Source organism: Podarcis erhardii (assembly GCF_964252035.2).
Source record: "Podarcis erhardii genome assembly, chromosome: 10".
NCBI classification, from domain to species: domain Eukaryota; kingdom Metazoa; phylum Chordata; class Lepidosauria; order Squamata; family Lacertidae; genus Podarcis; species Podarcis erhardii.
In genome coordinates this window covers 17,754,376-17,781,757 of record NC_138500.1, presented here as the reverse complement: position 1 = coordinate 17,781,757, position 27,382 = coordinate 17,754,376, and the positions used below count along the sequence as shown (strand labels likewise).

General features: G+C 42.9%; 2 protein-coding genes and 1 long non-coding RNA gene across 8 annotated transcripts in view; all 3 read right to left on the bottom strand.

The window, feature by feature from the left end:
• Positions 1-1,149: 1,149 nt before the first annotated feature.
• Positions 1,150-15,326, bottom strand: BID (BH3 interacting domain death agonist; the record flags this gene model as incomplete). 3 transcript variants are annotated; one of them, XM_081880238.1, is made up of 6 exons in its annotated part: positions 15,084-15,321; positions 6,179-6,241; positions 4,989-5,175; positions 3,989-4,137; positions 2,200-2,412; positions 1,150-1,317 (listed from the first exon to the last, which is right to left on the bottom strand). In XM_081880238.1, the coding sequence occupies exons 2-6, from the start codon at positions 6,185-6,187 to the stop codon at positions 1,312-1,314; spliced, it is 564 nt and encodes a 187-aa protein (XP_081736364.1). In that variant the 5' UTR covers positions 6,188-6,241; positions 15,084-15,321. The 3 variants fall into 3 exon arrangements, with proteins under 3 accessions (XP_081736364.1, XP_081736362.1, XP_081736363.1); XM_081880236.1 differs by lacking the exon at positions 1,150-1,317 and having other exon boundaries at positions 2,191-2,412; positions 15,084-15,326; XM_081880237.1 differs by lacking the exons at positions 1,150-1,317; positions 15,084-15,321 and adding an exon at positions 11,812-12,239 and having other exon boundaries at positions 2,191-2,412.
• LOC309351039 lies at positions 7,713-9,433 on the bottom strand. Its single transcript, XR_014160673.1, has 2 exons — positions 7,813-9,433; positions 7,713-7,773 (listed from the first exon to the last, which is right to left on the bottom strand). It is a non-coding gene; the product is annotated as an uncharacterized lncRNA (long non-coding RNA).
• A 9,082-nt stretch (positions 15,327-24,408) lies between the features above and the next one.
• Positions 24,409-27,382, bottom strand: part of MICAL3 (microtubule associated monooxygenase, calponin and LIM domain containing 3) — a 213,191-nt gene continuing 210,217 nt past the window's right edge. For all 4 annotated transcript variants that reach the window (XM_081879580.1, XM_081879581.1, XM_081879582.1 and 1 more), the window contains 3 exons: positions 25,685-25,784; positions 25,013-25,086; positions 24,409-24,919 (listed from right to left, as the gene is read on the bottom strand). In XM_081879580.1, coding sequence (XP_081735706.1) covers positions 24,735-24,919; positions 25,013-25,086; positions 25,685-25,784 — 359 coding nt within the window. In that variant the 3' untranslated portion in view covers positions 24,409-24,734. The remainder of the gene's footprint in view (positions 24,920-25,012; positions 25,087-25,684; positions 25,785-27,382) is intronic.

Here is a 27,382-nt window from a genome sequence, read left to right as displayed (position 1 = left end):
TTCATAGGCTAACCTTTCCTTTCCTTAAGAAAAAGAGCCATGTTTTACTGTTAGACTTCTTGGAACTCCTCATGTGGAATACACATTTCCAAAATTCCAAATTAGTCCATAGTTGAACTACATTTTACTTTTTTCCAAGTCAAGTATTTGGCTAAAATTGAGAACTACTAAGGCAGTACTCCCACATACACCCTGTGTACACTTTCTCAACCCTTAATGCTGAATCAAAATTTTATTCAGGATTATAGGGTGTGGTCCAATAGGGTGGGGGTGGGGGACACACCTTTTCAAATTTAGCTGGTGGTGTAAGGAGAAGGCCAGCAATCCACACACATAAACACAAACACACACACCCCTCTGCTTGCAACTATGTCAAGAGATTTATAAAGCGATACCAACAGCTGGCAAGTTTACAAAGAAATAGCCCAGGGCTACCTAATCTGTTATGAGCTGGAAATTCCCAAGTGCAAATAAAACACTTGCATGACAGAGCAGAACCCACCAATCAAGCAACCTCAAGGGATTTTTATTGGACACCACAAGGCAGCTTCATTTAAAGCAAGAGTGGGTGACCTGTGGCCACAGCATTCCTATTCATTTGGGCTGGTTGAGTGGTCCAGAAACACATGCTACCAGGGCAACAGGTTAACCACCTCTGCTGTAAAATTTGCTGCCTAATGTAAAAAGAAAACGGGAAACAATTTTCATTTTTGAAATTTTACAAACAGCAACACAAATACATATATCAACTACTTGAATTAACAATGATCTGCTAAAAACTGGACAACTGGAAAAATGAAGCTGCTCCAAGGCTAGGTACCATGGGGCACTAGCAGCGTACATAGCCAGCCCTGTTTCCCCAAGCTAAGGTTTTTTTCACATTAGTGCAATTCCTTTCACTGATGCCCAAGAGTGATGTCTTTGATGGGTTGGAGCACCTGCTGTTGCTCATTAAGGCTTTGTAGTTTTATAAGTGTTCCCAAACACTCCAATCCAGTTGGCAACTGGCAGAACAGAACATCTACCCTTTGCTCCAAGCTTGTCATTTGCAAGGAATGACAGACTGCTCCCACCATGACCCCAAGAAAAATAGCCACTTGCCTCCTGAGATGTAGAGCAGGACCAAGTATTTCAAGTAGAAAAAAAATGTCATTCATAATTCATACTTTAAAGCAAGGTAAGCAGCACAATGGAACTAATTACTATTGGTAAAAATTGCAAGCAAAGCTTAAAACAGTTCCTTATAACTGTTTCCTGGTGTGTTTTTTAAAAAAAGATTTCTTAGAGGTAGACATGTTGTGTTCCCTTCATTCACCTCTAGAAGAGAAAGAAAAGAGGGAGTTATGTTCAGTCCACTACAGTTATATTCAATGGTCCACATATTTAGGTATTTCCCAAACAAGTGAACGCCAAAAGGCTTTTTCTTTCATACACGCCCTGCATGTATTATTATTTAATAATAATAATAATAATAATAATAATAATAATAATAATAATAATTTATTCTTTATACCCCGCCCATCTGGCTGGGTTTCCCCAGCCCATCCTTTAGGGTTCAACTGAAGGCAGGTTCACAAGTCAGACTACATATTGCCAACATGGCATATCTGGACACATGTGCCTGCAGCAGCCTTCCCTGACTCCTCCCTGCTGCAACTGAAATCTTGCAGCTGATGAAACAAGCTTCAGGGGTCTCTGTGTGCTGCTAACAATGTTTTCTCTGGTTTGCAAGCCCCCAAAATTTGGTGATCTTGGAAAGGCTAACACACCAAACAGAGTCAAAAATGCTCAATTTCCTCATCCTAACAGAGGAAACGTATGGAACTTCAGGCCCTCGGGATTTCCCCCAGTCCATTTCCCCCGTGGGCACCCTCAAGTCCTTCTGTCTGGCTGGAATGTGTCACTTGAACTGCAGTGACTGCCTCTTGCATGTGAGGATGCAAGATGGGGAGACTGTATAGAAGTCATGCCCCATTGCTTTGTCTCTGGCCACAAGCAGCACCACTTGCACATGGGCATCAGTTGTGCATCCTATTCACACATGATGTAAAATCAGGGACCCAACAAACTCCTTTCCTACAACATTTCACACGGCCTGAATAACCACTCCTTTCCCCCCTAGCTTCCAAAGTAGGGCTGAATTATTCACTGGGCATGGAGATAATTAAATAGCAACATCTGGATTTTATTTTATATCACCTCAGGTTCCAAGTTGTTCACATAATCACGGAGGTTCTGGTTGATGTAGTTCACGGTTGTGCTGAACACTTGTTGTAGAAGAGATGGCACAGTGTTTGCTACTTTTTTGGCTAAAACCATAGCTACCACTAGCATGGCTCTCTCTTGCTCCATTTCCAAAGGCATCCTTCGCACAACTTCCTTCACTACTTGAGACAGGTGATTGGTTATTGCCTAAAAAAAAGAGAGGGGAAAAATGTACCTCTTTGAAATGCTGCCCTTCTGTTCCTCTCTACTCCAATCCCTCACAAATAAAACCTATTTCCCCCCTTGTCCCAACACACCACAAGGCATTTGGCAGATCTTTGTTTTGCTCCTTTGCTGTTTATATTACAATAGTTCCAAACATCAAAGATCAGTGTAACAATCATTAACATCCACCAATGATAGATTAATTTAAAAAAATATTTCTAAATTATACATAGGTTCATTTATGTACGGATTTCAAAATTCAGCAATCCAATAATATGTCAACAGCAAAGTAACTCCTCAAAGAAGACAAAATACTTTTAGATTATAATTTGCAGGTGTCAACTGTTTATAGACCTTCACCACTAAAGCATGAGTGACATTAAGTTGCATTCTACTTTTTTGTAATCATGCATTGGCCACCCACTTTAAAATATTGGCTGCCTTCTCCATTTATAGCCATATTTCTGGTGAGTAACCTAATGCAATTTATTGTGCGGGAGATCAAAATGGAAATACACCTTCTACATAAATGAAAGCAAGCAACCAACCCCGCCCCCGGCCAAATGAACCACAACACGGGGCAATTTTGCTTTGCTTGCTCCACACCTCCAACATCTGTTGTTAGTAGGCTCTCCTTTGCTTAACGGACAAGTAATTCCTTTTAAAACAATTCTCACCAATAGATGAAAAAACAATGGCTGTACCTCTTCCATGTTTTAAATTTTCTTTAAAACATGCTCCCACCACAACAGAAGTACTATTACAGATTACAGTCATAGAATCAAGATTCTCCTCCAATGAAAAATGATGTTCTGTTTGCAAGGTTGTGCCTGCTTCATCACACATATGGGGAGGCTGCTTTTATGAGAACACCCTTGACATAAATAATGGAAGTCTGGTGACATAGCTCAGTTGGCAGAGCATGAGACTCCTAATCTCAGGAATGTAGGTTCAAGCCCCATGTTGGATAAAAAGATTCCTGCTTTGCAGGGGGTTGGGCTAGATGACCCTCATGGTCCCTTCCAACGCTATAATTCTATGATTCTACCTTCTAGGGGGAGGGACTTTTATCACCCCAAGGGAAGCAGTGGGAGCAAGCCTTGGACTCGCCTGCTTCGTGGAACACTGTTGTGCCCCAATGCCAATTTTGCAGCTAAGTTGGCTGCAAGACTACAAGTCTAGCCTGTTGCTGGTGGACAAAAATTTCAGCTATGGAAATGAAGCTGAATGCCTTGTTGTCCTCTGTCCAAGAAGAAGACATATCCCTGCGTTCCTGAAGTAGAAATTACCGCATTTTAGCTCACGAGATTGTAAGAGAATCCACAGCAAAACATGCCTGAACTCACTCTCCCAACTCCAATTTTATGTTCCTCAGTCCCAACAGTAAAGCTGAAGTAATTATTATACATCCCATTCACCAAGTCACCTCTGCAAGAGAAGCATGGACTTTGCAAGGGTTTCCAGAAAAACCACACAGCAGTTATTTGGATCCAGGATTTCACTTATCATGGTAGATGAAACTCTGAAGTAAGCCTTAGATTTCATTCCTCTCAATCACCTCTTTGGACATGTTCTCCGCTATATACTGCCGCACAAGATTCTGTATGAGCGATGGGTCAATCTCAGCAGCCAGCTGATCTCCGATTTCAGCCAGCTGAGCTCCAATAATCCGGAAAATTTCCTCTTCATCTGAATTTGGATATATGACTGAAAAAAGATTAAACAGAATGGAATTCTCTGCTCACTCTTCCTCTCTGAACTTCCAGGGCCTACTGAAGGCTTTTTTATTCCAGCAGGCATTTTAACTGATGTTTCGTTTTTTAGTGAAAACTGGTTGTTATTCTTTGTATTGCACCTTTGGAAAAAAAAAAATCACTGAAAGACTACTGTACCTAAGTGGTATATAAATTGTTCAAATAAATAAGGGGCATATCCACACTACATAGGTAAAGCACTACCCAGCACTCATTTAAAGCAGGACTTCCCCTAAAGAATCCTGAGAACCATAGTTTCCCACTCACAGGGCCCTTTACAAACTACAGTTCCCTAAATTCTTTGGGGGAAGTCATGTGTTTTAAAAATGCACTGGATGTGCCCAAGGTTGAAGTTAGGTTCCAAACAGACAGCTGAGGAGGACAGCACAGAGGATTTGCTACAAGTGTCCACTGTAGCATGGTGGTTACAGAACTGAATTTATGGCCAGGGTTCAAATCCCTGCCACAGAGCTTGCAAGGAAACCTTAGGGCAGCCACTGCCTCTCAGCCTAATCTACATCACAGGGCTACTGAGAGAATTATGTGTGCAAGGGGTACACTGCTCTGAGCTGCTTGCAGAAAAGAAAGGATAATAATGTCTGTTTTTGCATGTGTGCTTTTAAATGGCCATAACTGTCAGCAGAGCTATTTTTAATAGTTTTATTTATTTAACTGTTCTTAAAATATTTATATTTATTGCATATTTGTAGTTCTGTCTGTTTAAATTCATGCTGCACTGAGGGAAAAGCCAGGGTATCAAACAAACAAACAAACAAACTTGTTTGCTCAAGATAAAATACCTACTGTCCTCAGGTTGCCCAAATCTGTTGCCATCTGTCTGAAGCCCGTCATCATCGTCCTGCTCTGAAACCAACTGGTTTTTCAAAGCACAAAGCTCTGAAGCAAAAGCACAGTCGGAAGACTTCTCCAGGAAGGAGTAGAGGAGAATCTTGGTTAGCTGTGCCTCCTGAAAGGGGCTATTATAATCACCCTATAATGGGGGGGGGGGGGAGAAACAGAACAGGTATTATTTATGATAGACAAGCATGCAGCCAACTTCATTTAATGCTTATTTAAAAATATTTATAATAGCAGTTCTAGTGCATGAAATCCTTTATCATCTTGATCCAGGGGTTATGCATATCTATAATCTTACCCTGTGAAACCGGAGAATATCAGTTTATATTTAAATACAAAAAAGGGGAAGTTAGCAGCTCTTAAGATACTAAAAATACCAGGCACTGTCAAACTCTCCATAGTGAGAGCCAAGTATGGTTTCTAGTGTCCCAGGGGCAGTTATTTTGTAACTCTGTTGTAGTGCATTTCTTTTTCAACTCTGCCCTTGTCTTCGAATCACCATCACACCATTGCTAATAAGGCGATCTTGGCATCTTTTAATTCACACTTGATGTCTGAAAAATGAGATTAAGGACCAGCCTGACTGAGCCTTGTGCCAGCATTAGTTTTCATGGACTACAGTCCATTTCATCAGGCGATGTCTGTGGAAGTTTATGCTATAATAAACCAGCCAGTCTTTTAAGGTGCCACAAGCCTCTTTGCTGTTTTTTGTCGCAACAGACTAACACAGCTACTCTTCTGGAAATGGTCCCTCTTAGTTGTGCACGCACAATCAAAGCCAGCTATCGGGACTGAATTCTCAAGTGATTCTGAGCTACCTTACAAGGGCAGTGCTTTCCACAAGAAAACACTTATCTAAACATATGGGATCTGTGCTTGTGCACTGCAGCAATTTGTAAACTTTGAGAACTTGGAAGAGACGGGGACCTCCACTCCTAAGCAGGGATTCCCTATGTCTCTACATAGCTCAGGGGTGAGTGAGAGCCACAGCTTGCTCCTTTGTTCTGCTGAACACTTTTAGGGGGAAAGGGGGTAGGGGCTTCTAGAAAAGGTGACTCAAAAATAACTTTTCTTGGAGAAACAACTCAACATTTCTTCAGACGATACAATTATTTGAAAATAATTTTTGATCCAACCTGGTCCATCGTTGATGCTGAAGCCAGATTACTCGTAATCTTCGGAAATCACAGGGCTTCTACCTGCAAAAGAAGAATTGCGTGTGATTTCTTTTCATCTCTTGGCTAATTCTCTCTCTGCAGCTCAAGCTGGCCAGTATATGCCCAGCAATTACCATCTGAAGAACACACGAGGCCTCCTTGACAGCTATTTCACACCAGAATTTTATATATTTCTGCAGACTGGGGGAAAGGGCAGAACTTCTCAAGATATTTTATTTGCACATACTGCTGCTGGTGTTTTCACTGATGACGAATGGGTTTTATTAAAATGTGTTTATTTGACACTTCACTGTGTGACGGGATGGTCCCTGCTGCATTGAAACAGGCAACAGCTCCTGAAGAAACCAGCTCTGGACTGGAACAACTACTGACCAGTTGCAAATACTTCCTCTTTTGGGGGAAGGTAGTAAAGAGGTCTGTGGTGGGGCAGCTGCAAGCCTTCTCTGAGGACCTTTGCAGACAGGGGGAGTGCGACCTTGCTCCAGCTTCTTGATCTCTCGTCAGCGACCTCCTGGATTGGCTCCAGGGAATGGAAATTGGGGGCTGCAACCGTACTTCAGGACCGAGTCCAAAGAGTAGCATCGGAAGAGTGCCTTTTGGCTTCCTGGCAGCTACGCCACAGGGGACTCTCTTATCTCCAGTGCTATTTAATATCTACACGAAGCCATTGGGAGTGTTCATTATGAGTTTCAGGGCAAGGTGCCATCAGTGTGCTCATCACACTCAACCATATTTCTCCATAACATCTGAATCAGGAAAGGCTGTGCAGTCCCTGGGACACTGCCTGGATGCAGTGGTGAAAATGAGGAGGAAAATCATTCTCAAAAAAGGAAATGGCCCAGGACTCAGTTGTAAAAAGTTAAGGGCTTTCAGGTAGCAGAGCCCAAGGCTTGTGGGGCAGGCAAAGGAACCAATACCGGGATAGATGGACCAATGGTAAGGAAACTTTCACAAGTCAGAAGGAAATGCTGGGAATGATTTACTCTGCCCCACCCCTGCTATCAGGAACCCCAAAGCTTTTCATCTCCAAACTACAACACCTTGGGTTGGCTTAATTAATATATCTGCACGCTCCCTTTCATGCATAATTTCCAGATGCTCAATGCAGCCAGACAACAAAGTCACTGATGTTACATGGGATGGAAATGTTTTCAATGATTTATTTCTTTAATGGAAAATACCTTGAATTATTATTATCCATAAAATTATTTTTTCAGATTTCAAAAATAAATCAAATTTATTTTTGATTACTGCTATGGGATGTATGCAAACGTAACAAATAAACCAGGCATAGGCAAACTTGGCCCTCCAGATGTTTTGGGATTACAATTCCCATCATTGGGATTACAATTCCCACAGGTCCTGTTAGCTAGGGATCATGGGAGTTGTAGTCCCAAAACATCTGGAGGGCCGAGTTTGCCTATGCCTGAAATAAACAGCTTTTTCACAAGTTAAAATTAGTGTTAGTAGGCATCAGCGCTTTCCTTTTCTCCCCACGTAAATTGTAACAATGAAAATCAATGCCTGCAGTCAAGCTGTCATGAGCTTAACTACTTCCATGTACTCAAATTAAAATTATTTCCAAGCAACACTCCAAGTTTGAATTTAATTTAAATATATATGCAGGGCATTCCTATGTATATTTACTACCCAGGTAGGTGGTAACTTCCACACTGGATCATTGCACTTTCTTTTTTCTTTTACCATCCCACAATGTCTGCCTGAACACTCCGCTGCAAATCTTGCTGCTCTTTGCCTAAGCAGTTTAAGCACAATTCAGCCTAGCTCAGACAAGGAGAATGAAAGCAGAGTATGAAGGAAGTGGGGACGCTGAACAATAAACTCCAAAGGGGAAACCTCAAAGGAATAGGAAATCACTAAGGCAGACCAAATTGTTTTAACTTGGCAATAAAAACCACAGGAAATAAGTATCGGTCTGCGGCTCAGTCTCCAATTATCCACTAACGACTGGAAATTTATTCTTATTATAACCAGTTTATGGCCTGCCTGCCCACCACCCCAAGTCCCAGCGTGGGTTGCAACAACTAAAGCACCATGTTAAATACAGTTTAAAGCCACTTACAACCACAGAAGGTGGGTCCAAAAAGCATACATCTCAGGTGTCAAAAGCCAAGGAGAGAGGTGTGTCACTTATCACCTACTGCAAGCGACCAGTGGCTGCCCTGATGCACAACTATCAGCCATGGTGGCCGGGCTTGATGGGAGGTGGAGACCAACATCACCTGGAGGGCTACAGCCTCTCCACACCTGCCTTAACCAAAGCAAGCTGCAGTACTGTTGGCTAAGGTATGGCTGCCACGCAATCTCTGACTGTTTTATACATGCTTTTAATATACTGTAAATCCCTTTGGGATGCTCCATGGGAAGCAATTATAAATGAATTATTACTCCTACTCCTACTATGAGTTCCCAGTCCAAATCCCAGGCTGCATATATTAATCTGTGGCAATATTGTAGATTCTATGCTTCACAGAGCCTGCAGTGAACTTTAAATGAAGCCTTAAAGTTCAAAGCTTTGGGCAATCTGTTTGTTTTAATTTTTGCATGCGGGGGCAATCACAAAACGTATTATGTTGTACAAAAATTAGGAGCAATCCTATACTGAATGCAATGTGTGCAGAGAAAATGTTGGTCGAGTATGAGAAAAAAGCTTAATTGGTTAAATGGAGATAACAGAACCTATGTAACCAAACTATAAAATGATTGCAATGTTTACTGGTGCCACCTAGGGATTGCCACCAAACTTCCAATACAAAACAGTGCAGACATTTGTCAGAACTGGGAAAGTGAAATAGCTTTAGTTGCAAAGGTTGCAAAATACACCAAAGTATTTAATTCCTAGATTGGCAAGGGGGTACAAAAAAACCCAACTTTTTTGTGGGGGGAGAGAAGGCACAATAAACACTCAGAAATCAAATTTATATAAGGCTCCAAGGAAAGATGCCAAAGAAATTGAATTTTCAAAATGCAAGGGAAGATAAATGCCTTTGCATTACTAATTCATTCATCCCATACTTTTGACTACACTTCTCCATCACTTTCCTAACCACAAAAAGTCACTTCCTTTTTTAAAAGTAGACCTGTTGCACTAGGGCAACTACTTTAACTGCTGAAACCTCAGGAAAGAATTCAAGAGAAAGGAAAGAATTTTAAGAGAAATGTTCCATCAGCACAAGCAGTTCAGCTTGTCAAATGGAATAATTTAAGGAGGTGGGCAAGGAGAGGAGAAGTCCCATTGTGCAAGCAGAAATCCTCAGGGTGGGTCTCACCCAAAACTTTCTGGTATGCGCTTGAATAGCCAAGTAAAGATATGAAGGGTGTCAATTATATAAGGACAACAGTCATCATAATATCATCGTCACAGCCATGAAAAAACATATGTTCAAGTCAACAACCTAAAAAAAATGACTCATGTTGCAAAGGTCATATTTATTAAGGAAGTAGCTGTCAACATCAAATTCTCAGCTCCCAAGTTCCAGGAAACACTAAACATTGTATTTCCGGAAGCAGGAGTGAATGACAGTAGTTCTCTAGGTGGACTTTTTGGGTCAAACTGAAAAGCAGAATACTAGCTGGCATCTATTAATATTGGATCTGCTCCCTTTTAAATTTTTTGCTTTGTGGGCAATTATTTACACTGATTGCTTGCTCACCTCAAACTCCAATAGTAAGAATGAGGTCTTTGGTGATAATACCCCTTAATTCCTTTAGTTGGGTATGATTCTTTTATTTTATTTTTAGTAGTTCTCATTGTTCAAGTTTCCAGCTGCTAAGTATCTGGGATGTAGGTTTGACAAGAGCCCTTTTTATTCCTATCGCTTGTGGGAATTATCTTGCACCTCTAGCAGAGTTTGAAATTTCCCATGTGCCAGGCTCATTTTTTACCTGGCTATCGGTCACTTGCGACCAAGTGAAGCTAGGAGCCAGCATGGCATCTGACGTCTCCACCATCTGGAGGCAAATGTCTGATGATCCTTGGATCTTGCCTGTTTTCACACACCAACAACACATCCTGTAGAATTCCATCAGTTATGTTTTATCTGCACAATCAGAATGAACTCAAGAGTTGCATTGAAAAATATGCTTTTGAGTTATCTGTCTCCTAAATGGCAACTAAACATTCTATTTTGGTGACTGTAACCCTGGTTTAAGGAACCACCGGGGTCCTTATATCTGAGTTTCTAACAGTGACTCTAGACTGTGATTTAGGGGGCTTGCAGTGTTGTTTTCATTTATGATTACATTCACAGTGTCTACTCACAGGCTCACCAGCACAGAGTTAATTGCTCACAGGAAGGAGACCTACCCATGTGAACCATTGAGTGAATCCTGTCAAATGTGGGGAAGTGTTTGCGCAGTGGACAGACAGCCTGAACAGCTCACGCGCTGCCAACTTCCAAAACGTTGTTGTTGTTTTTTTTTGCCTCAGGTAGTTTAATTGTCAGCTGCACACCTAAAGACAGGTGGTGGTGGAGAAACAGATAAGAGATATAGAAAGTAGATGCTGAAAAAAGTCTCACTGTTCCAAATGTAACAGAGACCAATCTTATCCAAACCCACAGAAGACTTCAGATATTCAGAGGGTAACAGGAGCACACATGTGTGCAAATAATTCACACAAGCACGAAGTTCCTATGGTAAGGTTACCAGATTTTTTTGCTGAATCCAGGGACACTTTTCAACTTCAATGTATTTTGTATGGGGACTGATTTGTAAATCTGGGGACTGTCCCCGGGAAACGTGGACGTCTGGTAACCTTATCCTATGGGTTATGGCCTCTATTCTCACACCCTGGCTCCAGAAGAAGCTTCTTGCAAGACACACCTGCCTCCAACCACAGTGGCAAAAGGGAAATATAATTGAGGCTTCTCAATTTGCTCAATGGGTCACTGGCCAAAAAGATTATTATTAATAAAAAGAATAATATTTCAAGGTTGAAGTTGGACCCAAATTCACTTTGGAAAAGGAGGCGATTTCCTCCAATCATGAGCAAACGTGAAGAGGTTCTGCTGTAGGGGTGAGCTTGATTTTCCTCACCTTTACTCTTGTAATGAAACATGCAGTCTCCAAATCAAACACAACAGCTCCCTCTCTAGTGCATCAGACAGGTGTCCACATTGGTTTTTTTTATTTCAAGTGCCTTATGTGCATGTTTGTTTCATGCTTTAAAAAAAAAATTGGGGGGGCGGGGGGTAGAGGAAGAAAATGTGGCTTTGTGACTAATACAAAGGCCAGGCTATCAAAGTGGTAAAAATCTGGCTTCTGCTGAAAACTGCTGGTTTCCTCCAACCAAAATGTGGCGAGGATACTTCCACAACAGACTGGCTGCAAAAATTATGTACTTCTGCATGCAAGCTACACTTCTGTGAAACCAACTATCAAATCCGAATGCATACAACAATATTATCATGCTCTGAAACGTGAGCAAACTCAGCACTGTTCAAAGTAGTAACACAAAAGTAGAATACATGCAACCTGAATCAGGTCCAAAACACTTGTGTGTATTCTTTGGCACTTACCCCTTTAAAATATTAGCAAGGTGGGAGAAATCCTTTCCTAATGCTGCTTACCTGCATTTTAGAGAAACAAGCGCCATATCACACACTTCAGACCCCAAGCTGCCACTTATGGCCTCTATGGTGGATGGGAAAGAAAGGCAGTTGTAGGACCACTCTTCCTATTTCCTTGACAAACCTATTCATCACGGAGGCTTCTGCAGCTGTTGTTATGAGAAGCAGGGACTGAATATGACACATGCATTGGTAGCAAGTGAAGCTGGGAAAATGCCTAGAACTCCCTTGCCTCCCAGTAATCTTGGCAGGCTCTGAGGTACTTTAGCTACAGAAATGCTCGTTCCCAACGTTGTCACATTTAGGTGAGACCGAGGACATGAACATTAAGATCAAGCTTGGGCCTAAACATTAAGATGAAGCTTAATGTTTGGAGAAAAAGCTCAGTGTCACCTCCCTCCAGCTGTGTCCCACTTTATCCTAAGGTAAAGTGAGTCAGTTGTTGCCATTCAACCCTATGGGTAAAGTATAACACTGCATTCAGGAATGTGATTGTGATGTAATGTCACACTCCATTCCACTCTTGATGATTCAAGGTGGCCTTGCACCACTAGGAATCTGGGGCAGGTGGGAACAGAAAGTGAGAGGATGCGTGAGATGAACTGTGCTTCCAATATTCAAGCTCTTCCTACACACACACTTTGCCTGCCACAATAAAAAATCTTTTTAAAAGTTATATAAACAAAATCTAATTTCTCGCTTCTTGTTGTTTGATCACACTGCACTAGGAATCGAGAAACTGTGGCCCGCCAGGTTTTTTATTTTATTTATTTATTTCAACATTTAGATACTGCTTAGTAAGTAAATCAAAACAGTGATTTCCTGGACTCCAATTCCCATTAGCCCCAGCAAACATGCCCAAAGATCAGGGATGATGTGAGCTACAGTTCAACAATACCTAAAGGAAGAGAAACTGGAGACCTGTCAGGGCTTTGGCGGGGTGCCAGTTAACTTTTTCCCTAGGCTACAACTACAATTGCAACTACAATTGAGAAAAGAAAAGAGAGAGAACAACTGGAGCGACATGGGACTTTCTGGACAAATGGATTAACATTTGGCAAAGAAAGAAGAAAAATTATAGACAAATAATTACTACACACAGTAGCAAAAAGATATAGTTCTTCATTTGTGGACTAATAAACTATTGAATGTGTTAATACGAATAGAAGATATAAACGTTGCAGCTGCTGAATGGATTATACAATGGTACCTCGGGTTACATACGCTTCAGGTTACAGACTCCGCTAACCCAGAAATAGTACCTCGGGTTAAGAACTTTGCTTCAGGATGAGAACAGAAATCATGCTCCAGCAGCGTGGTGGCAACAGGAGGTCCCATTAGCTAAAGTGGTCTTCAGGTTAAGAACAGTTTCAGGTTAAGAACGGACCGCCGGAATGAATTAAGTACTTAACCCGAGGTACCACTGTAATTACGACTGGAATACAACTGGATTAAATAAGACTTTGGAAGCATAATTTTTTTAAAAAATAAACCTGTAATTATAGCATGCGGGGGGGACGATGACCAAAATTATACAATTGGATATTTGATTTGGTATTGTGATTTGATATAGATATAATGAGGTGTATTTTGGATTTGGAAACGAATTATTGTAAAAAAAATACAGTTCAACGATGTCTAGAGCTGGGTTTCCCATGTGCACCAAAAATACCTCAGACACCCCTGATAGCACTTGCCACAGCCCCCTGCAACTCCCAATTTTATATATAAATACATATTAAAGGGGGCAGTTGTATTTATTTTGAGGCAGTGCAAATGTTTTTGCCTGTTTTGGGAGAGATCTGAGCATTGGCAGCTTATGTGAAACGGGTATTTTTTCATGTTCATGTCTGTTTCTTAGATTTCCAAAAGTGCTTTTGGGCTAGAAAGACTGGGGACCCCAGATCTACAGGACCTGCAGTACATCCTGACTGCATCTGGCAAATGCAGCCAGGGCACCACAGCCATAACAGGGTTCTCCCTCTGGACCCAACCAAGGAAAGTAAACAAGTTGCGGCAGCTGCTGTTTCTGCATCTCCTGGCTGCTGACTTTCCTGCTCCATCCATGCTTGCTTGCAGGGAGAGGGGTACTGGCAGCAGGGAGCCTTGCCCCGCGAAGGGAGCCCCCAAAGCCCAAGGTCCTGGCTGAACATGCCACTGTGGGCATCTCTCAAGCAGCCAAAGAGGCCTCTTGTTCCCCCAGCTCGGCCTGCCCAGTCAAGGAGCCGACAAGGCGCCCCAGGCCTGCCCTACCCCTGACCACCATCACAACCACGGTTATTTCCGGACACCCCCCGGGGGGAATTTTGGGGGCAACGTCTGCCTGGGACGTGCGCGTGTCCTGCAAATACCTCCAAATGGGAGAAAAAAATAGGAAAACCGCGCAACAAAACACGAGGCGGGAAACCCAGCAAGAGCAACCGCGCCCACCCAATGCTAAAAACAGAATAATAAACCGAATTAATCGGCTCTCCTCTGTCTTTTCATGGCTCTTCGAGAAGTCTCCCTCAAAAGCGCGCACACAAAAGCCCTCAGGAAGGGAAGACCCGACAAGGAGCGAATGCTTTAAGAAAACGGCGCGTTCCCTTCGGCAAGACTTTCCAAGCGTAGCTGCGGGCTAATAGTCTTGCCACGGCTCTTGAAAACGAAGAGCAACATTTGGAGCAACTACAGTGGTACCTCGGGTTACATACGCTTCAGGTTACAGACTCCGCTAACCCAGAAATAGTGCTTCAGGTTAAGAACTTTGCTTCAGGATGAGAACAGAAATCGGGCTCCGGCGGCGCGGCGGCAGCAGGAGGCCCCATTAGCTAAAGTGGTGCTTCAGGTTAAGAACAGTTTCAGGTTAAGAACGGACCTCCGGAACGAATTAAGTACTTAACCCGAGGTACCACTGTATATGCTACTGCCACAGAATTGGGTTGCGCCCACAGAGAGGGGGGAAAGCCACGAGGAGGCGCCTCCAGAACATCAAGCAAGCGGGTCTCGCCTGTGGCTGAACTAGTGAAGGAAGCGCGGGGAGGAGGAGGAGGAGGAGGAGGAGGATTCCAGTCAGTGCCTTCTCAACATTCCCCAGCATTTTTGACTCTCTTTTCAGGCCGGAGATTTTTCGGCGAGGGGTGGGGGGTGAGGGAGGGAGGGGGCGCCGCCAACCGGCCGCCAGCAAAGCCCCCCATGGCGACCACACCCTCGCGCGCGCGTCGGGGAAAGAGGGGCTCTCCCCAGCGGGGCGCGGGAGAGGCGGGAAACCCCGCTTCTCCGAAGCCACTCACCATGCACAGCGGCTCTGCCCAGCTCAGGTCCCGCAGCCCCGCCGCCTGCTCGCTCGCTCGCTCGCTCTCTTTCTTTTTTCGTCCGCTCCGCTCCGAGCCGCGGATTCGCCACCGCGAGACTGACTTCACTTCCTCCTCGCGCCGCTTTTCGTGGGGCGCTCCTCCCCTCCAAATCCCGCTTTTTAAAGCGACACGGGCCCCTTTCGCGAGCTGGCCTTGCCCACGAGTTGTACCTTGGTCTGGGGAAGAAATGCTGGGAGCGGGGCGGCGACGGGGATTACACAGTTCTGATTCAGCCACGTCCAGAACAAGCTTTCCAAGAAGCGATTTGCCCGCCGCGTCCCGTCCAATGCGCCGGGTTTTTCCGGCTATGGCGCGCTTGACGGCCCCCTTCTGATCGCGGCAGCTTTGAACTTCTGGGCCAAGTTTTAAATGCCTGCTGAAAACTTTCCTGCTCCGCCAGGCCTCGGCATTCAATTCAGAACCCGTCCTTCCACAGTGCTTAACTGACGTCTGCTTTTAACTTCCTTACGGTTTTTATGCTTTATTGTTGTAAACTGCCTTGTTATATTTTTAAATGACATAGCTGTATAAAAAATTTTTAATATATGACCAAACATATGATTAATCAGATAATTCTGCATCAGTTTGCATAGTTGATTTCAATAATGGTGAGGTGGGCCAGAATACCCGTTTTTAGGGGTCACACTCGCAGTTATGGCCAGTGTGGTGTAATGGTTAGAGCAGCCTTCCTGAACTTGACGCTATCCAAAAGTTTTGGACTCTGCAACCAACATGGCCAGTGGTCAAGGAGAATGGGAGCTATAGTCCAGCAACATCCAGTGGGCACCAAGACATGGGGAAGTCTAGGCCTAAGGAGACCCAGGTTAAAAATCCCCACTAAGCCATGAAGCCAACTGGAAGAGTTTGGGCCAGATGCCATCTTTCAGCCTAACCTATCTTACAGGGCTGTTGTGAGGATAAAATGGGGAGGAGACTCACATATACCATCTTCCGCTTCTTGGAGGGGGCACAGGAAGTAAATGGCTAATGATGGGGTGGGTGGGGTGAACTTCCCCCCTTTTTCTCAGTGGATTGCATTTTATTGATTTATAAGTTTTATAAACTGCCTGAAGGACTTGGTTGATGGACAGAATAAAAATGGCATAAATAAATACTTTGAAAATAAACGAATGTTCACAAAAAGCAATATATCGGAAGAGGGATTCCCTCCAAGGTGTGACATAATAATAATAATAATAATAATAATAATAATAATAATAATGAAACTCTTCTAATGCAACAGCTGTCACCCACAGACTTCGAAGTAGCAGCAAGTTACTTTAAAAATGCCCAAAGTTGGCCTGCCATGCCTTATACTTTAACGCTATCTGCTCTGGAAACTTACTTTGAAAACAGTTCTAAAAACTGCAATGAAACTGCCCAGAATCATTGCAGCAGGCAAGCAAGGTGGGAATGCTAATCTGCAAAAAGATGAGGCAGCCGGTGTTTTGGAGGCAGGAAGTGGTAGGGAAGGAAAGAGTGTACAGTGGTACCTCGGGTTAAGTACTTAATTCGTTCCAGAGGTCCGTTCTTAACCTGAAACGCTACTTTAGCTAACGGGGGCTGCCGCTGCACTGCCAGAGCCTAATTTCTGTTCTTTTTTTAAAAATATATATATTTTATTTGGGTTTTTAAACATAAATGCAAAAATAAAGAACAATATAACAAATATCATAACATCTTTTCATAACATCCTTGGACTCCCTCACGCCTCCCGCTCCCATTTGCATCAATGTCAATTCTTGCCAGCAATTTATCATCTTGTTTACACTCTTGTGTCAAATTCATTTAAATATTCTCCAAAAGGTTTATAATTTTTTCTCAAATTTACTTATCATCTTAATTCTTTCTAATTTAGTGGTGCACAATTATTTATGATCTAGCATCCTTTCTTAACATTCAACCAAATTACAGTGTTTTTTTAAATAAATCTTGAATTTCTTCCAATCTTCTTCAACCCTCTCCTCTCCCAGGTCTCGGATTCTGCCAGTCATCTCTGCTAGTTCCATATAGTCCATCAGTTGCATCTGCCACTCTTCCAGTGTGGGTAGTTCTTGAGTTTTCCAATTCTTAGCGATGAGTATCCTTGCTGCCGTTGTTGCATACATGAAAAATGTTCGGTCCTTCTTTAACACCTTCTGGCCGACAATGCCCAGAAGGAAGGCCTCTGGTTTCTTGGTAAAGGTATACTTAAATACCTTTTTCAGCTCATTATATATCATTTCCCAGAAGGCCTTCACCCTAGGGCAAGTCCACCAGAGGTGAAAGAATGTTCCTTCATTTTCTTTACATTTCCAACATTTATTATCAGACAAATGGTATATCTTGGCAAGTTTAACTGGGGTCATGTACCATCTTATCCTGAAACAAAGTTCTTAACCTGAAGCACTTTTCCTCGGTTAGTGGAGTGTGTAACCTGAAGCCTATGTAACCTGAAGCATATGTAACCCGAGGTACCACTGTATGTGAAATCTGCCTGTGCATCCTCAGAGTGGTGGACTCATAATCTGGTGAACCGGGTTCGCTTCCTCGCTCCTCCACATGCAGCTGCTGGGTGACTTTGGGCTAGTCACACTTCTCTGAAGTCTCTCATCCCCACTCACCTCACAGAGTGTTTGTTGTGTGGGAGAAAGGGAAAGGAGACTCCTTTGCTTTGAGACTCCTTAAGGTGAGTGAAAGGCAGGATATCAAGTCCAAACTCCTCCTCTTCTTCTTCAGCTAGCCTCCTGCTCTCAGATGACAGTGGCAACACTGGCATCACCAATGTGGAGCTAGGATTTAAATGCCTCTCCAGTTGGGTATTGTAGATGGAAAATACCAAAATACGTTGTGAGGCTGAGAAGAAGCAGATTGCTTAACCTGTTGAGTTGATGGCAGATAAGAGATTTGACTTGCTGGCTTGTTCAGTTTGCAACCCTGTGCAGACTTACACGGGAGTTAAGTTAGACCTGCTCTCTGTTCATGTGAATGCTAAGGAAATGAAGCAGCCCTGCAGATGTTCTCTAGAGAACACATGCAGAGTGAGAGTCTGGTGCTTCCTTATAATGGGTGCATTGGCTGTGGGCTCAGCTGTTTTAGCCAATGCCGTTTCCCCTTCCTGAAGACAGGCAGGTGTGGGCTCAGTGGGGAAGAATTTGGGAATTCCCCTGCTGAACAGGTGAGCTGGGACACTGGGGGAATCCTCTGTTTCTGCCCCACTGAAAGAATGAAACGTCTTTAAAAAGTAATGCGATGAGGTGCTTTCCTCACTGACTCATACTATGTCTTGTGGTGCTGCAGGAGCATGCAATTGTTATGCTGTGTTCCCAAGACTGCTGCACATGAAAAAGCAAAGGTGCTATCAATGGCTGTGTGCCTCTGGAGAGGTGGGGAGAGAGAGTTGCCACCTCTTCTCTAAAGTCACAGTTGTCAAAGTGTGCAAGAAGGCCCCTAAGGTAACAAAGGGACAGAAAACGAGCAGGAAAAGAGTTCTGCTTACCGATACATGTAATAGGTTTCTGCTTGTCTTTCTGCTTTTATCAAAGGAAGCCCCTTTTCTGAAGAACTAATAAAGTGACATAGAAAGTTTTTTGCAGTGCCTACCTGCCATCAAAATGACAGCCTGTAGTCCCCACCCCCACATTTAATCTGAATTTACTCTTCCCAGGGTGGGAATGGGGGAATCTGGTAAGTTAAAAAACAACAACGCTGCTGCTAGCAACTTATTTATGATATCTAAATGAACAATTTGCAGTATTAAGCCCCCATCTGAAAGCATCCCGATACTGCATATGTAATTATAAAAGGATCGGGGGGGGGTGAGTCCTTTTAGGCAGGTTCTAGATCTGGCATTCAAAGCAGTTGCCCTAATGGTCTCTTATCTCTGCTAAGGAGAAAAAGTAGGTCTTTCAAATATACCCCGTAGTTTAATAAATCATGATAAAAATATAAAAACTGCTCCTTCTTAGGAATGCTTCTTTGTACACTGTAACATAGCAACTTTAAGACAAGGGACTGTGCCGGTTTTATCAGCATGTAGTTCAAAGGGTTCATTTGCTTGAAATAGAAAGGGGTGGGGTGAGAATGAGGCTTAGACTCGAACTGCAGATTCATACATTTCAAAATCTTCGCAACACTGTCTTCTGAACTTCCTCTTTCCTAGCAATAGAAAGTGAAACTGACAGCTGTTTTTAGCATGTCTGAACTGCGAAGTTATGAACAATGTATGTATGCTTCACTCCAACTCCAATCTGATAACAGTACTCACAACTGCCCTGCCACATAGGTTAGGCCAAGAGAGACTTGGCTGTGTCTCAAGGTCACCCAGGAAGCATCAGGGCTATCTACGAATCTGAACTTGGGTATCCTTCAATACTTAGTGCCATGTCATATTGCCTGAACTGGCAGTATATAAATGCATGCATATATATATATATATATATATATATATGCATATGCCAATGTTTTAATTTTATTTATTAAATAGTTACTCTGTGCTTCCTCACAGAGGAGACCAGGGAATGAAAAACAAGCGATAAAGCCATAAAAACATCCTACAGCCCATTCCAGTACAGATGCAGACAGTGAAAGATCTCAACTTAAAAGGCTTGTTGGAAGAGCAAGGACTTCAGTATTCAAGCGGAGGGGATTCCAAGGGTAGGTTCCACAACTGAGGTGCTGGAAACTGAGTTCCGGAGAGTTTTGTCTGAAAAAAAGCCCTGGCTCTGCAGATTCACATATCCGAATACCCGGCTTTCTTACTTTCTTGGTTGTTTCTGCTGTGCTGGTCAGTGGTGGCCATTTTCAGGCAGCAACTATGGAAGAGGGGAGTGATAGTTGACAAATCAGAGAGCGGGGAGGGGGAATCAGACAAATCAGATTGCGTTGTTTTTGTTTTTACTTTGTCTCTCTTTTGCTGATTGGCTGTAGTGATTTCAGTAAGAAACCATGGACAGAGAGGGGTGGGGTTGAGGAGAGACATAGCAAACCCTGCATTAGAAGTGTTCCCATAAGAAATAATGGAAATTGTGGGTTCATTATGTGAACAACTTCCAGGGGACACATTGTGATGGTTAAGCAGGAGTTGCGTGTATATGCTATTTACATGATTTATTATATTTGTTTTGATATGCTCCGAAGGCAGCTTTTAAGTAAAAAATTGGCCATAGCATGTCAGGCTGCTCTGAAAACAAAATCAAATGTTTCAGCATCTTGAGATACATCCTCTTTTGCTTTGGGGTATTATATATATAAATGACACGTCCACCATGTTATAGAACTTAAGCCACCAATGAAACACTGGAAACACATCATACGAGTTGTGGTGGATAATTAGGAAAGCAATAGAAAATAAAATTGCCAATATGGTATAGTGTCTTTATAAAAAGTCTATGGTGCTCTCAAACTTGTAATACTGGGTTTGTGCTATAGTGGTGCTATTGACATTCTGCTCATGCAATAGGACTTCTAATTCCTCTCCTATCCCTGCCCCCCCTAAATGAAAACTGTTCCAGATGGTCCGCCAACCCCCTAGAACAGATTTTTAAGGGGAGAGAAGAAGGGGAAGTTCTGTTGCACAAGTGTAAGACTTGCAGGAGCAAAATGGCAGCATTGTACACAACTGTGTTTACTGCTCTGGTTAGTATATCTCAAAAAGAATAGTGTAGAACTGGAAACGGTGCAGAATAGGGCCGCCAACAATTTGCTGTTGGCATGAACCGTGAACCGTGAAGCAAAATCAAGTTCCAATGAAGTAAGAAAAAATTAATGACTTTATTTTTTTTAATTTTTTTTTAGTTACGTTGGTGACCTGAGGTGCTAAACTCTCAACACCAACAAAGCAAGTGTGCATAAGAACGTACAGAATGAAATGCAACCAAAAATAGGAAGTAAAACAGGGGTTGGGATGTTTTAGACATGAAAACAGGTACGGTACACAATTTCCTGTTACACTGCACACACGCCAACAATAAAACAGTCTGAATATCAGAGTTCCCACCTGTCCCAAGGGGAAGATACCACAGTTCCTTGGGACAGGGTTGTTTCACATACGTACTTCTTTATATATATATATATACGTATAAAATTAAATTACTGCAATGCCATCAAAACATGACATCCCTTCCTCCTATAGCTTTAGTGACAGTCTCATCTACCTTACTTGCTTATGAAGCTCCACTGCTCGTGCTCTTGAAGGCAGCAATTCTTTGGAAGCCTTCTGTCCTCTTATCATGCACTGAGAATACCCTCCTCTACCTCTTCATATCAAACAGACTGTTGCGTGGTACATTTTTATTGCAAACAATCACAGCATTTTCTTTTTTAAACATGAGGTTGGAAAACTAATACACCACTTTCGTCTCAGGGCCCAAATGTAAACATTCTGTTAAATACATTTTCTTAAAACCTTGTGGGGAGGGAATCAACTTTTTTTTTTTTTTTTTGCCATAAAAAGAATTTGTGCTACTGGGTCATGCAACTCTGGATATATTTGTTGATGCTCTAAAACGCCTTTGACCTGGATGTATTTTAAAAAACAGATTAAAAACCCAGATGATGCAGCAGGTGTGCTTGTTACTTCTGCATTAGCACCGTGTCATAAAAGGAGGGCCAGACACTGCATTTAAAGAAACCTCTTGACTGACAGCAGGATCGAGCACAATCAACACAACATATTACAGGAAATGTTAAGAGTGGAAGAGGAAATATGATTAATGCTGCTGGTGCTGTCATGGGCTCTAAAACCCCTCTCCTCTCTCTGCAAAGGAGTCTTAGCTGCCCAAAAGAAGTCTGGGCTAACTAGAGGCAGAGCTACACAGCTGCACTGGAGCTGGAAAGGACTTTCCCTTCCACTTTCTCAGACAGACTGTTCTACTCTCATTCCACATGCAGCTATAGGCAGCTTAGGAAGAAGCTTAGCGTGTCAACATTTTCCTACAGTGAAAAATTCAATGAACAGATAGAAGTGAGTTCAATTACGACCACTTTACAGAACAATCCATTTTCTCAGTTCCATTATAAATTGCACCAGGCACAGCAGAAATAGTTAATGCAAATTCCGATTTGCCTCTTTCATGTGGCTAGACACCAAATTTTAACAACTGAATTCTAGCTCCATCCTAAACGAAGGAGAGCTTAACTTCCATTTTGCCATACACTCCCCTGTTGGTCTCTATGGATGTCAAAGATGCTGTCTGAGACAACTGAAGTTATATGTTCTTTTTCTTCCTCAATTAGGGGTGGCTAACCTTTTACTCCCATTGGACTCCCATCAGCCCCATCCAGCATGTTCAGTAGTCAGGGATTATGAGAATTGTAGTCCAGTAATATTAGAAAAACCAGAGATTAGTCCGCTCCGTTTCGAAAGCTACAAATAAACACCAGTCCTAGTGAACACCCCCCCCCCAAGTCTCATGAACACACAAGTCCTGCTTGTTCTGGGACTATATGTGGTATGAATTCTGCCAGTGTAGCATCACAATCTTTCAATATCTTAATATTCAACAAATGCCAGGCATGGTACCCCTTTGGCATAAAATCTTCTGACACTACATTTCAACACATGCTGTTGTTTCAACAGCTTTCTGTTCAGCGTCACCAGTACTGACATTTTATTGAACAAGGAAGTGGATGGGTGTTTTAAAACCTTTCCCCATTTTTTCTCTCTAGTCTTTCCTGTTTTGAAAACACAGCATTTCCTGTTTTGAAACCTAGAGATAAGATGGTGGCTGCTTTAAAGGACATGCCTATTTCTTGGGATGACTGCTTCCCTAAAAAAAAGGTTAATTAAAAAAATAGTCTGCACTTTGTTTGGAGACTAGAACTACAGCTTTCTTTCTTTAAACAGCCCAACTGGAGCTAAAAAATGTGAATGGAAAATTCTGTATGTGGCAGGTCGGCACTTTTGAGAAAGTTATTGTGAAAGACATGGTGTGCTTATGGAACCTCTCAGCTGGTTATAGACAAGAGTCTATTCTGTGTTATTTCCTATTTGCTACTGCACTGTAAGACCTTTTTCTGAGCCAACTGAATGAAGGCCTAGGACAAAACCAGGGGGCTTGTGCTAATCCTTCCCTTGGGAGGCAGATTTTTACAGAGCCAGCATGTGTGGGGTTTTTTAAATTACAAAACCCTTAAACAGCAGTAGTTAAAATAAGCACAGGTTTGCCATTCAGGAACAGAGGATATGGAGTGCAGGAGCAAAGTCTGCCATCACCACTCAGCTTTGTGAGCTCTCTTTGTGAGGATGCAGCTTAATTGAGAAGACACCCTACCTGGGAACCCTGCCTGCATATTTCCTAGGGTTGCCCCTCAACGTGGTGCAGGGAAAAGTCCAAAGTACATAAAAGCATCTCCTCTCCACATCAAAAGTAGCGTGTAACTGTAACAGTGTTAATAGAACTCTAATAAATAGGTACAGGGAAAGGGAGAACAGCAAATTAAAAATAAGAACAACAAAAGAAAAAGGTTGGGGAATGCTGCAGGCACACAGATTCACCACTCAAACATTTGCTCACTTCTTAAAAAGGTATAAAACCCAAATCTTTCAAGTATTAAAAAATAAGTTAATAGACATTAAAGGGTCTAAAGTGACTAAAGGGCCCGGGTAGGTCTTTTGCTTCATTTCCAACGTGCAAAAAATAATAAAGATATATATCTATAGATATAGATATATACGCAAAAAAACAAAAACCCATTGAGAGTCCATTCTTGGGGGATTCGAAGCAAGAGGTTTCATCCAAGAGCTCCTGCAAACTGCTTCATAAGTAACCCATTTTCAAAATCAGCACTTTCCAGTGTCAAAATTGTCACAAGGTTCACAACAGAGCAGTCTAATGTCAATGGAGACAGGAAAAACTGTGACTTTCAGTCCAGAGCACTGCATGGCAAAAAGGGGGTGGATTACACACGCTTCCCCTCTTAGAACAATGGCAACTTGTGGAGGCTGCAGCAAAGAGAGCTAGTCCACTGGAGCCTGTATCTTCTGTAGAAACCACACAGGGCAAGTATTTCATGTCAGCCAGCCTTCCAAGTCTCCAGTCCTCTCTGAATTCAGGGTTCCTCCATACCCAGACAATAATGGCAGCTTCAGGCTTCTTTGGTGAGGAGAACCTTAAACATACACACAGTGTGCTCTGGGGTAGAGTGGTTTGCTCTCCCGTGGGCTGCTGCAGGGTGATGCTTCAGAAGAGAGTAGTCACTTCTTGCCTTTGTATTTCAAAACAAAAACAAGAACACAACCAGCTAAGTAAATATGAAACGGACAAGCTACGGCCCACCTGAATTGGTTAAAGTTGTGGTGTATTTTTTTTTTTTTATAAAATGTTTTCATCTCATTTTTTAGCCTCTCTCAGAGATCGCAAAAACTCAATGGCCTCTTTGCACAGGTCCTTGAGGAAGGCACACAACCTCAGCTGACCACCTCAGGCTTGGGGTTTGCAGGCCTCAGCACTTTTCGATCCAACCCCCTCTCAGGAAGAAGCACTCAGGCGCTGCAAGAACCCTCAAGAGGTTTCTATGCCAAGGTATCTCCTCCATCCAGGCAGCTCCAGCCAACTTGGCACATGCCAACTGGACAACACAGATCGGCAGACGAGTGCGCTGCTAAGCTCAGGACCAGTTTAAGTTGAATCCCTTGGACAGCATGACTGCCTCTAGGTCCTTGTCTTCTTCCTTCTCCCGGAGTCGCTGCTCTTCGAGGAGGGCCACAAGAGAATCTCTCTGTTCCACCACCTCTAGCATTTCATTCAGGATCCTTTTCTCTTCTGACAACTCTTCATCTGTCTTTAGGTGATCTAGGAAAGAAAGGGACAAGCAGTCTTGTCAAACTAGCCAAGGAAGTAGCTGGGGCTTTCTACTGGGAACCAGAGTACATCGATGAGACTTACCTTCCACTGCCATCCTCTCCCGAAGTTCTTGCTGTAGTCGGCTTTGCCTGTCCTCCAGCTCCAACTCCCGAGCGCTGCAAGGAGAGAAGAATGGGTAAATGTCTGGTTTGGGTTGTTTCAGCAGCAGTCTAAGCTACTGTCTTAAAAATCTAACATGCTATGGTAGTAAAGTGTTCCCTTTCAGTACTGATTGTAAGGCAACCCTTCAGTTGTACTAAGAACCTTGTTCAGAACAACCTCCCTTGACTAACATACATGTCAGTTTTTCACCTAAACCCACGTTGTGGAATGGTCAGAAAGGCAGATGAGAAAATAACAGGAAAATGCCAAGTCACTCCATCTGGCCCCTACTGCCCACTGCACATCAGGGCTGAGCTGCAAGGGACAAGATCTTCCTTCTTACATTGACCTTATTTGGAATCCTGAACGAGAAGGAACTGCTAAGAGAACCAGGTCTCAGCAGCAGATCACTTCATCAATTTTATAAAATTTTATTTTACTTGGGGCGCCTATGGGTCTCCAGAGCAACAGGATTCCCATCTGTACATTGTCACCACAGCAAAGGTGAAGACAGAAATAGGTGTAATAACATATCTCTGCCTGGGGATAGTTGCCCCGTCTTTCCCCTTCTCTGCTTGGATCAAGCATGCAGACATTTCTCTCCTTACTCACAATATCATGAGCTCTGACTCATAGCGCACTAAGGCATTCTTTTCTTGCACCAGCTTGAACCACTCCTGCATCAGCTTGGGGTCGTCCTTCTTCCCCATGCCTGCCAAGAGAACAGTTTAGGTCAGCTTGGAGAAAGATTCCCGCCATTTCCATAAATCCAGCAGGCAGGCAGGCAGGAACAAAAATGGGAGTGGGGCAAAATGTGCAAAGAAAGCTGAGCTAGATGCTGCCAGAGCACTCTTGTCAGATCTGCTTGTTTAGTTTGTCTATGGCACACAGGAAGGAGGGTCACCTCCAGTAAAAGAAACAAAAAAACCCCCACTGGATCCATGTGCCCTGAATCTACCTTCCCCATCACATCTCCCACCAAACCAATAGCCATAATTACAGTCACTTTTCAGTATTTTTCTTCTGTTGTCCTTTTCAATTTGGACACTTTCAAACATAGGTCTGACACTTTCCAACACTTTCCAACAAAGCCTACCTGTTTCAAGCCATGTTTTCTCACTCACACCTTACTCAACACCCATTTGTCCACTTTACATATAACTATAGAGCGATTAGTGAACAGTTCCTTGGTGGGCTGTTTCAGAGTTGATTCTGGCTCCTACCAGTATTGTAGTCTTACGTGCTGTGCTCTCCCCTTTTCAAGCCACCTGCATTAACTTAATGACTGAAAGCAACCAGTTCCTGACCACTGCTATCAATAATTTCCCTTCCTCTTGGCTTTATCAGTCACACCAGGCAGATCTGCCTCAATGTGTCTGCTAGGGATCCCTCACTTAAACAAAAAACACATAATGTGTGGCATAAATACAGGTTCAATCAGTTGAAGTTCACCAGCTCAAGACCACTAGTTCATGGTAGAAAAGCACAAGAAGAACATCTGTTCACATAAAAAGGAAGAGGAAGCATGGTACCTTCCCAGGTATAGTCATACCTCGGGTTGTGAACGTGATCTGTGCGGGAGGCACGTTTGCAACCCACAATGCCGCATCTGCGCACGCATGTAAAGCAATTCAGCGCTTCTGAGCATGGGATCATTTTGCGCTTCTGTGCATGCACTGAAACCTGGAAGTAACCCGCTCCGGTACTTCCGGGTTTGGCGTGGTCCGCAACCCGAAAACCCGCAACCCGCAGCGCTCACAACCCGAGGTATGACTGTATTTCAATAAAAGCTTAATCAATGAAAACCAAGCTAGTAGACCCAGTAGCAAAGCCTGATATGAAATAAACAGCATAGCCATTTTATGTTATTTTAGAGAGCTACATCCACAACCCATATCTAGTAATGAAATATGCAGCTCTTTATGGGTAGCTGTTTGGATTCAGATCCTAAAAATCAGTTTGGAAGCAAGTGAAGCCCTGGTTATGTGCTCCAGATGATCAGGGTCTTGGCCTAACCACTGTAGGCCCAGAGGGATTCCAGCTGTTTCCTGTACCTATCAGATTTCACCATCCTATCAGAGGTGTCAATAGTTTAGGAAACTAGTATATGGAAAGAACACAGTCAAGTTGCAGACAGGGTTAACTCCTGTTTCTCATCCATACCATAGATGAGTTCTCATCTCATATAAAACTAATTGGAACATCTATTCTGAGGAAAATATGATGCAAAATTTGTGCCTACTTATGTGCAAATGGCAAAATATTTGTATTAGACACTATTCTAATTATTCAAAAATGCAGACTCATGGG